General features: G+C 36.0%; 1 protein-coding gene across 1 annotated transcript; it reads right to left on the reverse strand.

The window, feature by feature from the left end:
* Positions 1-1,784: 1,784 nt before the first annotated feature.
* On the reverse strand, positions 1,785-9,389 carry Nxpe1 (neurexophilin and PC-esterase domain family member 1). The gene is made up of 4 exons (XM_047519571.1): positions 8,983-9,389; positions 6,377-6,438; positions 2,606-2,818; positions 1,785-2,233 (listed from the first exon to the last, which is right to left on the reverse strand). The coding sequence occupies exons 1-4, from the start codon at positions 9,387-9,389 to the stop codon at positions 1,785-1,787; spliced, it is 1,131 nt and encodes a 376-aa protein (XP_047375527.1).
* Positions 9,390-14,658: the final 5,269 nt, after the last annotated feature.

The following is a 14,658-nucleotide window of genomic DNA, read 5'->3' on the forward strand; positions in this document are numbered from 1 at the left end:
TGTGTGTGTGTGAATAGTGTAATATAGGGGTTCAATTTTTTTTTATATATCATTATCCTATTTTCCCAAAACTTTTATTCAAATTACTGTCTTTTCCTCATTGTTCCATGTGTGATGGAGCAACTGTATTTGCATGGCCTCTTCTACTCCCTAGATCCTGTTTCATTGGTCTTTGGTTTTTCATTGCACCAGTGCCATACTGTTATGATTCTAGCTTTAAGATAATACTCATGTTTGGAAAAGTAAATTTTTTTTTTCTTTTTCAAAAGTATCTTGATTAGTTTTAGTCCTTTACATTTTTTAAGGAATTTTGGAATCATATTATCAAATTACATACAACCTCATGCACATATACAATCTTTTAAGACTTTGATAAGAATTGTATTTAATCTATAGGACTATTTAATTATTCAGTTTGATGTGATGTTGTGATCTTATACATCTTCTGCTGCATTTCATCCTAACCATTGGGTTACTCAGGTATTTATTTTTGATAGATTACTGAGCTGTACTTTCAAGTTTTTTGCATATTTGTAAAAATAAAATGTTTTACAAAAATGCAGTAGTAGAGCTATAAAAGATACAAAATCTAGGATTAAATACAATGAAAGATATGCACAATATCTACACAGAGGTACCATGAAATTTTAATTTTGTTATCTAATATCTATTTCCATTGTTAGAGAAGCTGTTAGGTTTTATATATTGAATTTGTGTTAGGTCACCTTCTAAATTCTTGTACTTAGGCTCTTTGTTTTTTCCTTAGGGAATGATGAAATAGGAGCAGTTACTCTGTTCCTTTCTGACATGTACTGAAGTTCACAGGTAGATAGAGCTAGTAAGAGGTGCTCACAACTGTTATCTGACTTACTAAGAAATGTCTGTTGGGCTTCACTCAGGAAAGCGATGTTGCTTATAGTTTTCTGGTACACATGTTTTCTCTACTAATGGGAATTTTCTTCTATTTCTAGTTTGTACTCGTTTTCCCCTCAATCTCAGAGGAATTTTTGATCAATTCTACCAAATTTTTTGTTTTAAATCAGGCACCAGCAAAGTAAGCCTAGGGACTAAATATGTCCACCACATTTTTGGGGGGGTCTGTGATCTAAACATGGTTTTTGGATGTTTTAGTAGTTGGTGGGGTGAATCAAAAGAAGAATACTATTTACTGACATGTGTCAATTATATGAAATACAAGTTTCCTTGTCCATTAATAAAGTTTTATTAAAATATAACACACTCATTTTTTACATGTTGTCTGTGACTGTGTTTGCACTGTAGTGCAGAGTGAAGCAGTTGTGATAGAGGCAGGATAGCCTTCAGATTCCAAAATATTTACTCTCTATACCTTTACAGAGAAAGTTAGGTGATTATTTTAGAACATCATGATAATTGCATGCTTATTCCCTTTTATCTTAACTGTTTAGCCATGAGTAACAGAAATCATAACCCAATTATATCTAAAATATATTTATTATTACACACAGACAAGTTCCAGATGTGGTATGATCATTCTTTACATCTCACTCTCTTGACTTTGCAGCTCATCTCCATTCTATTGTCCTTAAGTGTCCCACAAATAATCCCATGGACATTCTTTTAAATTTGGTTTTCTTAGTACTTAGAATGAATAAAATTTCAGTGATAATACACAAGGGATATGAAAATTTGTTCTTAGTGATTTTGTATACTTATGCTTTAGCAAATGTAGTTTAAGAACATGTTAATCTGTTTTTCAATCACATCATCAGGTGGGTGGATATTATTGGTGCCGTATGCAATGGTCATGTCCAGGCGTCAATGACACCCACGTTGAGGTCTTTGAAAATGTCATTCAGGGTAAGATACTGAATGTATCCATGGAAGTCTCCAAACCTCTCTGTTTCTATGTGCATCTCCCTGATATTTTCTGTCTTAATGATCACTTTAGTGTCTGGGCTTCTTAGGAAGAGTCGCTCAATAGCTTTTCGAACACTGATGGCCCTGCGAATGAAAATGTCAATGGGGAAGGGTCTGAAGTGTTGGCCAAAGGTTATGACAATGGCTGTGTTTTTATCCCCCAATAGTCGGTCAATTTCTCGAGGGATAAAACCTTCATCTATCACAGAGTAGAGATGATTAGTGACAAAAGGATAGCCATGTTTTTTCCATTGAATTTGAATATGTTGTTCAGCATCCAGAAGCAAATGTTTCTTAAAATGTCCTGTTTCATGAAGATCAAAAAATTTCAGTGCTGATTAAAAAAAAAAAAAAAAAACACAGATTTTAACTAAAAATAATATTAGTGCTTTTTAAAAGAATATTCACAATGTCATTTACAATACCTACCTGAAATATTTTTGCCAGGAGCATTCTAATTTCTGGAGTAAATTACCAATTCACATGTGTAAAATGTCAATCAAAATGTGAAGTTTTCATTGGAGTTTATAAGGAGGAACAGCGTTTCTCATGAGAGAATAAAATGGATTTTAAATTAAGACTCAACTCTAGAAAACTAATGAAATAATTTAAAAAAAAACAGCCTAAGTGAGAATAGATGGAGACCTCATTGAAAGTACTTTACAATCAGCCTGAATTTCCAAAAGAATATAAAGTAACTACATACTTTTTACAACTCTGGGTAAGTAGTAGATCCACTGACGCAGCATGGAGTCTCCAAGGAGGTAAATGAGTTTTCCTTTCAAGCAGCCATTGGTCTTATTTGTATCCAGCTGAATCTGGTCGCAAAATGTTGTTATCCACCTTCCTTGTAAAGTGTATCCACCAGGGAACGGAGTCTTCATTCCAATTTGGCATTTTTCTAGACTCTTTTCTCTCTCTGGTAGCAGAGATCCTGTGGTGAATGGTGTTAGTGGTATGTGTTAAATACCCAGCCTTCTTTCTTGGTCCTTTTCTTTCCTGATCTCTTTCTCTCTTCCTCCTGTTGTCTTCTCTTACTAGAGGTAGTTCTTGACCATGAGCTTTGTTTTAGGCACTACTACTCATTCTTTTGAGAGATTTTGAGTCATGCTGATTTGTCCCTATTCATTTTCTCCCACCTGTGGTCATTAGCTAAGTCTCAATGTCCTTTTTTTCCTTTGTCATTCCTCTGATTTTGTAGTGACTTTATTCTGTTTCCTGAACAGTGTTACTGGATTGCCAGTTGGTTTCTTTGTTATTGAATCATTTTTAATTGTTCCATCAATAAAGGAATTGTGAATTTTCCAGGGTTTAAAATATGACAAAATATAATATGTGCACATTTTGAAAACCTCAAACAGTATGAAATACCTACCTTGACTTAAATTTTTTTTAATAGTACCTTGCTAAAGGTGATTTGCAGCATTCCACAGAAATCAATATTCTGTGATATTACACTGTTTTCCTAGAACTGCAGGCTCTCTCATGGTCTACCTTCTATGGTATCCCACGTGGCAGAGCACCAACTCTGCCCCGCTCTAACAAAGTTCCTCAAATGTCTGACATCATGTTTCCTTGCCATTGACTATGCTGCTGCACCACTGCTGAGCCATTGCCTCATATTTTACTTTTATTTGTTGTTGTTGTTTGATTTCTTGCAGTGTGTGGAACAGGACCTTGAGCCTTTGCATGCTAGGTCAGGACTCTATCACTGAGCTTCATTTTATTGACAGTTCAGCTACGAGGAAGGAGACAAATGGATGAGGAGGGCAAGTTGTTTTGCCTTTAAAGGGGTTACCTACCAATTTCCCATATCATTCCTATTCATACTCCTAGAAAAAATTTAATGTGGCCATAAGTAGACACATGGAAAAGTGGTCAGGGGTTCAGCTTAACTAATGGTTTCTCTTCTAAAGAGGGAGAAGGGAATAGATAGCAGGGGATTACCAGCTGTCTGAGCTTTACTTCCTTCCCTAGCTCCATATAGTCCTTGCAGTGTATGGTTGTCTATGTCCACAAAACAGTACTTCCTTGCAAGTTGTACTGTACAGTTGGCCCTCTGTATCCATGGGATCTGTTTCTATGGATTCAATCCACCATGGATGGAAAATATTCAGGAAATTTTTTTTATCTTATTAAACACATACAAATTTTTCTTTCCATTGTTTCCTAAACAATATAGCATAGCAAGTATTTACATAGCATTTTTGTTGTATTGGGTAATATAAGTGTTCTGAAGATGATTTAAAGTATAGGGGAGGATGTTGTAGTTCATTTCAAGTACCATGCCATTATATATAAAAGATAAGCAACTAGATGTCAATTTTGATGTCCCTCATGGGTCCTGCAGGCAAACCCCCACAAATACCAAGGCACAACTATATTTGTAATTTGACAATGAAGTGGCAAAATGGTGCTGATGGCAGAATTAGAATATGCACCTGAAAAATCTCTTAAATCCTGGTGATTTTTCTTATCAAAGTGAGTTTTCCTAATACTATAATTATGTTGGGATTTTACTGTGACATGTTTGGTCTTCTAGGAGGCTTGATAACACTGCATCCTGGATGCTTAAATACCATAATGCCAGAAACTCAACACTTACAATGACTAAGTATTCCCCATCCCAATAATGTACTGGTATATCCAAGAAGATAGGCTTTGAGCTTATTATTGAAAAGCATATGTTGTATAATATTTATATGTCAGAGAATTTTTTCCTTATGATTATTGTTACATAATTTAATTTTAGTATGGACTCAATATTTTGAGCAATATACAGTTCATATTGTGCATCTTTTTGATTAGAGATTGTAGTAGGCAGACTGTGCTCCCCCCTAATTCAGGTCATAATTCCTCAAACCTGTGAATTTGTTGCCGTCCATGGCAGGAAGGATTTTCCAGACAAAGTCTGGAAAATTGGTCCTCTAAATTGAAAGAGGGAGGCAGAAGGTAGACCAGAAACTTGTAACCTGAGTATTTGACCCACTATTGTGGCTTTGATAAGGAAGATGGGGTTATAAAGAAGGAGGGCAGCCTTTGGAAGTCAAGAAGGCAAAGAAACAGATTCTTCCCTACACTTCCAGAAAAGAATACAGGTTTGCTCTATCTTGACTCGCTTGGTGAGACTGACATTGGGCTTTGGAAGAATAACATTCTTCTTACTGAAAGCCACATTGTTATAGCAGCATGAAGACACTAATGCAGAGAAAATTAACATTTTTTCAATATGAACTCATCCCACCTAGAAACAGCATACTTTCTTCCATGTATAAATTTTATGTTCTGTCCTTTAGTAACATTTTAAATTCTCTTTGTGTAGTTCATACTCATTTTGTTCACTTGGTGAATTTGCTTTTTGAAATACAAGGGGAGCATCCCACTTTTCCTCAGCTGATCTCTGAAATTTTCAAAAGTCTACCAAATAAACACTGAACTCTTCAGCATTCGACTTGAGAACTTCCATGATTTAGCATCTTCCTGTTTTCTAGTTCAATCCCACTATGTACTTACCACATTGGCCTATTGAACAAGGTCTAGGTCTGGATAATTTTACTCATGAATCACATAAAAAAGCTTGTCACGTTAAAGAATCCAGGAGAGAGGATTAAATAACTTCTAGCGAGGAAGACTTTTCTAGTGTGTGTCTCATTCAACATTTTCTTTATCTCAATGTATAAATAGCTAGGCTATTAGAATCTACTCAAAATTAACTGATTTTTTGTATTATTTACTTAAATCTGACAACTTTACCATGATCTTTATGAGGTTTCTCTTTCACCTCTTTCTCTGACTACAGATATTCTTCAGGGCTTACTAAATATTAACTTTAATGTAAGTCCTTGTGAATTTTGCTTTCTTCACAAAGTTGGTAGATTAAAATTTTTTAGATCCCAAATTTACTAAGTATTAATTTTTCTCAATTGACTCAAAATGTCTCATATCTATTAGACCCTCAGGAAATAATTACTGAAGCAATGAATAAATATTAGAAATAAATCATGAGTTGTCAATTTTACCAATAACAGGCTTTATATACAATTATTTAAAACTAAGGTACAAATAAGTATAAATATTATTCTTACATATGTAACATTGCTTTGTATCCATTGAAACAATTCATAAGGTGGAAGCTCCATACGAAATTATTGCACCAACTAAAAGCTGGAGATTATCCTAACAGATGAAGAACCAAAGCAGAGTGTTTCTACTCTGAAGCCATGGGTATCCATCAAAGACATTTACACAGCACCTCAGATTCTTGGAGATGAATGTAGGTTACTAAAACTTTTTCCTTTGTTATAAACAAAGTTTGAACTAATTTCCTTGAATTGATTTCTTCTATAAAATCCCAAAAGATGGAGATCATGCATACCTGCTAGAAATTATGTTGCTGGACATCTACAACTGATAGAGTTAATACTGATAAATTTTCTCTGCATAAGACACATAGCAAGTACATCCACCACAGACTTACTGTTACAATGGGAGACATCAATATTTTTAAGATCTTTCATCATTTCAATTCCCACTTTGGACCTTCAAAATAAAAGACCATAGATTAGCCTGTTGTGTGTTCACATAGCACAGGATAATTTTAATTTTTTAATGATTGAAAACTACGTATTTTTGTTATAAACATTGGATATACTGGGTATTATAAATTAAGTAGGATTTTGGAAGGCTTTCTGTCCTGTGGAGAATACCTGAAGTCCAGGGCAGCTCTTCTCATCTGTCGCATGCAATAGTTGTGTCCTAGAATCTTAGATTCATAATATTTATCAAATCTGCAAGTTTTCTATCCTCTTCCAAATCACCTATTCAAGTTCATATAATATTTTTCTTGAATCATTGTGAGCCTCTAGTTGACCAGCCTGAGTTTTATCCCACCTACTTTCTTCAATGCACCCTCCAGAGCCTTTCCAATTGCAAACACAACTGCATTGTTGTTTAAAGCCCTTGATTGCCTTACCTAAGGAGTTCAGGCTCCTTGTCATGGCACCTAGACCCCTCATCACAGAGCCTCTGCTTTCCTCTTTAGATATGTTTCCTGCTGTTTACCATCAGTTTTTCCTGCATACATGCTTTCTGAGGATCATGTGAAGAAAGGTAATGTATTTGTATGTATACACTTTATTTTTTAAAGAGGAGAAAATGTTTATTTTGGCTCATGGGTTCAGAGGTTCGGGGGTTCAGATTATGGTCAGCCAACTCCATAACTCTGGGCCTGCGGTGAGACAACCTCATGCCATCACCTGATGGCAGAAGAAAGAAGCTCAGGACAGGGTTGTAACCAGGAAGGAAAGAGAGAAAGAGAGAAAGAGAGAGGGATCGAGAGAGAGAGAGAGAGAGAGAGAGAGAGAGAGAGAGAGAAAGAGAGAGAGAGAGTGTGCAAGTATATATGTATGCACTGTTGTACCCTAAATATCCATCAATGTGACTGGCAGAAAGTAATGTTCAACCTGATGCATGAATAAATAAATGTATACTCTATTTGTACACTACATTTCTTTCCTCCACTTGATAAAAGACTACCTGAATTTTCCTACTTAAAAGCCCACTGCTTATCTCCTGTGTATGTGTGTGTGTAAACGGAGGCAGGCAGGAAGGGGTCAAAGGAAGGATGAAGACTCAGATGCCTGGTACAACAGAAATAAGTGGTACACTGTTCTCTTTAGATCCAATCCCATGGAAAGGTAAGTGATCCTTAGTGGGATTTAGGCATGAGAATGGTTAGTGGGGAGGCAGAAATCTGGTGAGTTGCACCATTGGAGACAAAAAGGAAGGAAAAGAAAACCAACTGTGCCTTTAATTTGTTCAGAAGTAAGTCGTGCATTGTAGATCAGGATATCTGCGTAGGCATCTGGAAAGTGTGTTATTTTTCCGTGTTCAATGTTTACTCTTACCTCTTCTAAGCAAATAGTTTCAAAAGTATATGGAAAAAAATTCTAAGCTTGACTTTGAAAACTGCTAAGAAAGGAATTGCTCAGAATCAAGCATTTCACTGTCACCAAATGTAGGGAAATTAAGTCTCCATAGGGTAGGAGAATAGATTTTGGCAGAATGGAAAGTGAAAAGGAAGTAGAATGAGACTTATGGAAAATTAGCAAATGAACAAAAGACTCTGATACTGATATGAGTCTCAGTGGCTTGGCTCATAGTTCTGGTTTTTATAATAGTTTCCGTTTGCAAACACTCAAAGAGGCCCATGAAAAATACCTGATAGTTTATTCTAAGCAATGAAGAATTTTGTTTCCATCTTAGTGGGGAACAAGGAGACCAGGGAATGAGCATCTGTTTGTGAGCAGGAGAAAGGCATGGTGTGGCTGCCGCCAAGACTGATAGGGGAAACGAGGGCACCGAGGAGGAAGCTGTTCAACCAGGGCTTCCAGGAACTGATAGGTCACAGTGTGGAGAGGGAGGACTCCTCCGCCCTGAGCAGTGTACACTGAGGCATCTCTGATCGTGAGGTCAACTGGAGATGACCCATAGGAGCTGACTTTTTAGAAAGATTGCTTGGGTGCAGTGCAGAGTGGGTTCAAGGAGGGTATGATTGATGAAGGGAGGGAGACCAGGTGGGAAGCCATTAGAGTCATGTAGGTGAGGTAAATGGTGATCTCGACTTGAATAGCAGCACTGGGCATGGAGAGGAATGAACAATAAAGATATTTAAAAGGCAGAATCTGTGGAATACAATATGGGAGGTGAAGTAGCAAAATGTTATCATGCATTTATAAGGAATCATTTCTTTTTTGAGTGGAATATCTATGAACACATAGCAAAATAGTTTTCCATAGAGTGTATTTTGTAAACTGTATGTGTATAATAACATTCCTGATTGATACAGAGATGTATAGGCATGTATATTGTTGAATTCTTCCTGTGTAACCATCTTTTTGTGATTATAACAATCACAATGCAAACTATGGTGTGGACTCATGAACACTTAGTGCCATGAAAATATCACATCACAAATCTGATCATAACCTTGAGTGGACGAAGCATCTGAGAGGATCAATATAGAGATGGGCAATGTAGCTCTGCTTGGGGGCACTTCTCATTGTATTAAAAAAATGTACTCACTTATGGAAAAGGCTTTTTTCCTTGACAGTAAGATAAGAAATTTCTCGGTTCTTGGTGTTCACATGGGTCAGGGCCTCACAGGGCATGTGTGGAGGCTTCTCACAGTAGAAGACTTCCTGGTCTCTCCCATACAGGTATGTGCATAGTTCAGTGCTAGAGTTCGGAGTCAGGCTGCATTCAGTGAAGACTTCGGATGTGCCATTAACAAATTTACCTTTGAAAATAATTTTATCATAGCCTTGGTTTCTTGCCCTCCAGAGAGCCGACACCCCTTCACTGGGGTGGATGAGCAGGAGTGACAGGGAGACACGGCCCTCCCAGAACAGAGTGAAGCTGACAAGGTAGGTGCCATTGTTGAAGTCTGTCACCTTTCCTGAGGCGCCTGCCTTCAGGACTGGGGAGGACATCCTGGCCCTCAGGAAGTCCCCTCCATATTCCTTCCTATGTCCCAGGTGGTCCCTGGCTTCCATCAGGACATTCAGCTGGTCCCCCCGACAGTATGTGTGTCTGGGGTTGAGGATGGAGACTGTGCTGTGTGTGGCGCTGGTGGTGGTGTTCACATGGGTGAAGGGTCTGGGCGGGATCAGCTGGTTTAGTGTTTCCAGGATCTTCCCTATTCTCAGCTGAGTCTCTCTTGGTGTCTTTACAGGGCTCATTTTTGTTTCAGAACATGAAGAGTTTGTAGAGATGCTGCAGTGATATAAGCAGATGGGTACATTTATAGCAGACCAAAGCTGAAATGATAACAAACAAGATATTCTCTTCAATAAACTTGTTCCCAATAATTTTTACATATAATGAACTTGAGTTCACTTGTTATCAATATTATTTAAACCTTCTGACAATTCTAAATAAAATTAAAACCATTTATATTTTTATGTCAATAATTTAGAAACTGCCTGAGCAATTATAAATAAACATATTAGATCTTAGATTTATAGCTCAAACAATACATATGAGTAAAAAAATTGATGCTGGTTCCCTTGTTCTTCCTTTTCAGATAGACCTTACCTCCAGTAGCTCATTTCTGTTAGTTCCTCCTCCAGACACTTTTACCCATGTTTAACTGTCTTTTCCTCCCCAGCTTATCATGGTTCAAGCTGCCATCATTTGTCTCCTGGATTATAGTTTCCTCAAGGGTGAAGCAGTTCTTCAGGCTTCATGAGGATAGTCCTTCTTTCTCTTCATTTTTAATTTTCTCCATTGTAGCTAAGTTAGTTATTTTAAAGCCAAACTCTACTCACCTATTCTCCCTCCTTAATCCCCTTCATTGTCTTCTTGGGGTAAAGTCCAATCTTAACAGGGATTTATGCTCTTGCCTGCCTTTCCCTGCCTAGTTCTCTACTTCCTTCTGTGCCCTCTATTTTGACAACACGAACTGCTTTTCTCTTTAGGAGCTGACCTTTCTTGCTTGTACTTCTTGCTGTTTACTAATGCTTTCTTCTCTTCCTGCATTGGTGGCTACCTCCTTCTTTTCTCCAGACAACCTAAACATCTGTTAACTTCTCATTTAGAATCACCACAAACTTAGTTGTCTCTGGACAGTGTACCATAGGTGCTCAAATTCAGTGGTTTCTGAATCTTGTTGATAATCAGAAGCAAATGCCAAGCTTTTCTCAAAGTATGACTTCTCAGGCTGCTGTCCAGGTCAACTGAACCATAGTCACTAAATGTGCTGTCCTGGAGTATGTGTTTTTCAAACACTTCACAGACATCCTGTGCTCAGAAGGTTGAGAACACTGGTTATAGATCAGGGATTATCAGCTGCCTCACATGTAAGAACATATGTAGAGCCTAAATCAAAGCAGTACCAGAAATATTTGCCTGACTGCTCTGTGGTCCACCATCAATCACTAAAACCCTGGTGGTTGTTAACAAAGTGGCATAGTAAACCAAAGGAGGCTGGAAACCAAGAAATGAGATACAACTGAAACAAAGATGAAGGGACCCTAACTTCAATCTTTGAGAAAACTTAGAGAATTGAGAGACCTTTGGCTGAACCCAGCAAGAAAGAGAGAGATGCAAATATATAAAATCTAAATAGGAATCCTTTCATGTATATCTTTTTTCTATGAAAGCATAAGTGTACATACTATGTGATAGAGAACACCCACTATGAGATAGAGAAGTGGGATAGAAAATCACTACCCAGTATATAAAATACTAATGACAATATAATCATGATGAAAACATCTTTCCGTTTTGCCCAGTTCCTAACATTACAGATTGAGGAATTTTTATCTGTGAGTAGAAACATTATTAACTTGTATAATGAGGAAACACTTTATACTAAAACTTGATAAGGCAATATAGGAAAAGTGAAAGACTGTACTCATGAACATGGCCTTTAAATTCTCTCTCTCTCCAGATGTATATATTTATATAAAGATATGTAAATACAAAGATAATTTACAGGGGGGCGTGTGTGTGTGTATTTGTCATGGTGTCTTATGGATTGTAAAGATGGGCCCAGAGAGAATAATCTTTCAATATAGTTTGTATCTTAATGGATTAAAGACAAACCTTGTGATTTTTCATTGTTTTCAAACTTAGTTGATGGGAATTTCACTGTCAAGAAAGCATTCAATATATTTATTTATTTATTTATTTAACACAAATACTTAATATGTACAGATAAATAAAATTCAAAGTCAGTAAGAAGACAAGAATGTTGGCCACCAACAAGTGAATTAATGTTCAACATGTTAGAGGTCCAGAGCAATAAAATCAAACCAACCAATCAAGGAACAATGAAACCTTGAGGTTTCAAAAATTTTAAGTGAAGAGGCTTACTGATGACTTTAAAAATTTTTTTCTTTATTTTGTTTTCTGTAGATGTGACTGTTTACAAAGAAAATTTTAGTTAGAAAATTACTGGCATTAAGATATCAGGAACTGAAAACAAAGGTAAATTATGATGTCATTATAGTGCTTATCTATACCAATTATAATTATTAGAAAATGAAATAGGAGAAAAGTTCTGATTTGATGGTGGCATTTGAAAACTCCTTTAAGACTATTTTAAAAGATGTGAATTAATATAAATGTATTCAGCTTTGATATGTTAGAGGACTTAATGTAAAATTGATATTTCTCCTTAAATATGATTTTAAAACTATTCTTTAAATTTTATTCTCAGAAGGATTCTCTCGGGTGGGAGAGATGGAAGCTGATTAATTAATTCTAATTTTTGTAGAAGATAGTAATCTGTAAGTAGTTAGGAACTATTTAAAAACTACTAACTCTAGCATAAATTATACTAACAAATTGTATCATTTCTGTTTAATATCAAACCAATAGAATAGAATAGATTCCCCTAGAAACAGTTCTGCTTATATATGGCAGTGTATTATGTTGGTGGTAAAATCAGGAAAAATAAAATTGTATTTAGTAATTTGTACCAGGAAAACTGTTTACTATATTGAAAAAAAAAATTCGATCCCATGCTGAATACTAAAAGTCTAAATTAATAAAAGACCTAAATAGGAATATCATAACTCACAAATGCATTACAAAGAAATTTAGGGTTTCTTTCTGACTTTGAATTAGGAAATATTTCATAATTACAACTTCAAGGTTCAAAATATAAGAAAAAGTGTTTTTATTTCAAAATGAAATTTTTTATAAAGAACATCATGGGAACAGAAAAAATGGGATAAACTACATGCATCATCTAAACACAGAAATCATTACCTAGAATATAGAAGTTATTACTAAAAATAATAAAATATATATTAGTGGACCCAAAAGAAAAATTAACATAGTCTATACATTGAAAATATGTATGAAAGTGCCTACCACATTATTAGAAATACTAGGAAAGTAATGGATACAGTTCACTTACGAGAATGAATAAGTTAAATTTTGTATATTTATACATTGGAATATATGAGCTCTCATGAATTAGACATCATGAACTAGATTTTCAGACGGTAATGTGATTAGATTCCAGAAACAATTTTGAATGAAAACCTTATATAAATTAAATGTGCACCATACATTATCACTTCACTATGTATCTTTCAAAGACACACCCACACCCATATATATTTATTGAGTCAGAACTGAATACTATGAGGAATAAGTAGTGTGGAATATGTGCCTGTGGGAAAAGAGGAACGAGAGTACGAGTGGGGAATAAATGAAAAATAAAAACCATAAATCATAAAATATTTCTACTTCACATATGGCCAGGTAGCTTCAATACCTATTGTCAACTCTGAGCTAAACACTAAAACAACTACCTGCAGGCTAAGGAGGGTATACAAAATCTGGCAGCTTTTGAGGGGAAGTTGAAACTGGAAGAATGAGCCATTAAGGAAAAATCTGTTTTAATGATGTTAACTTGCTAGCAGTTGGAAGACAAAGATGGAACACTTGAAGTCAGTAGAACCAGCATCCCCTCCCCTTCATCAACCACAGTTACTGGAAAAAGGGGAAATCCAAGACCATAAGAACTTTATTCAAATTTCCTGCTGAGCACTTCACAGAAGTCCACCAGCATCAGACTCACAATGGGCGAAGATAACTTCTCAGTGAGGTGGCAATTAATGTTAGATATGTCAAAGTAGACTCTAGACAGATCATTTTATACATCAGTTACTGACATTAGGGCTACTCCTAGCTACCCCTTGCTGTAATGGGAGCTGGAAAGTGATCATGACACAAGATTCCACAGTAGAGACCCAGCCACTGAGGAATTATAAACTATCCAAACAACAGAGAATCTCTCCCAACACAAGATCTTACCCCAGCTGAGCCTAAACATAGTTTGAACTCATTTGAAATGGGGAGACAAAACTCACCAAAACAAAAACCGGGACCCAAGGGACCAGAAGGGAACTTCAGTACCCACCCCTGACATCCACACATATTTCAAAAACAGAGGGAAATCCTAGAATTAAACAAAAAAAAAAAAAAAAAAAAAAAAAAAAAAAGAAAGAAAGAAAAAGAAACCTACACATGTAAGAACCTGTGTGTAAAACTGGAAGGGGAATCCATCTTAATTGATGTGCAAATCCAGGACTTTTGAAAGGATGAGAAAACAGGCAAACAAATCTCCCCTAAAAACTTAGAACCCTTCAACAAAGAATCTCACTGATATAGAAGTGGATGAAATTCCTGAGAAATATTATAAAAAACTTATTATTAGAATGTTAGATGGACTTAAAAGAAGATGTAAGGAATGTATTAGGAGAGCCAATGCAGGAGATGAGAGACTACTCAAATAAAGAAATAGAAATATTAAAAAGAAACCAGTCAGAACTCCTGGCAATGAAAGACACAATGAGTCAAATTAAAAATTCATTTTAAGGATCACCAGCAGATTAGATTACATAGAAAATAGAACTTCAGCCCTTGACAGAATCTCAGGCCTTGATGACAGGATACATAATTTTGAGTATACAGAATACAATAAAGGGAAAAAATAGAACATGATTGGAATATACAGGAACTCTGGGATAACAGTAAGAGACCAAACCTCATAACTACTGGGATAGAAGAGAACGTGGAGATATAAGCTAAAGTCATTAAGGACATTTTCAATGAGATAGTTAGAGAGAAGTTTTCCCATATTAGAAATGAGATAGATATTCACATACAGGATGCAAACAGGACCCCCTACAAACCTAACCAAAAGAGAAGTTCTCCAAGACATATTGTAATCAAAATGCC

The sequence above is a fragment of the Sciurus carolinensis genome, chromosome 11 (assembly GCF_902686445.1).
Source record: "Sciurus carolinensis chromosome 11, mSciCar1.2, whole genome shotgun sequence".
In the NCBI taxonomy this organism is placed as follows: domain Eukaryota; kingdom Metazoa; phylum Chordata; class Mammalia; order Rodentia; family Sciuridae; genus Sciurus; species Sciurus carolinensis.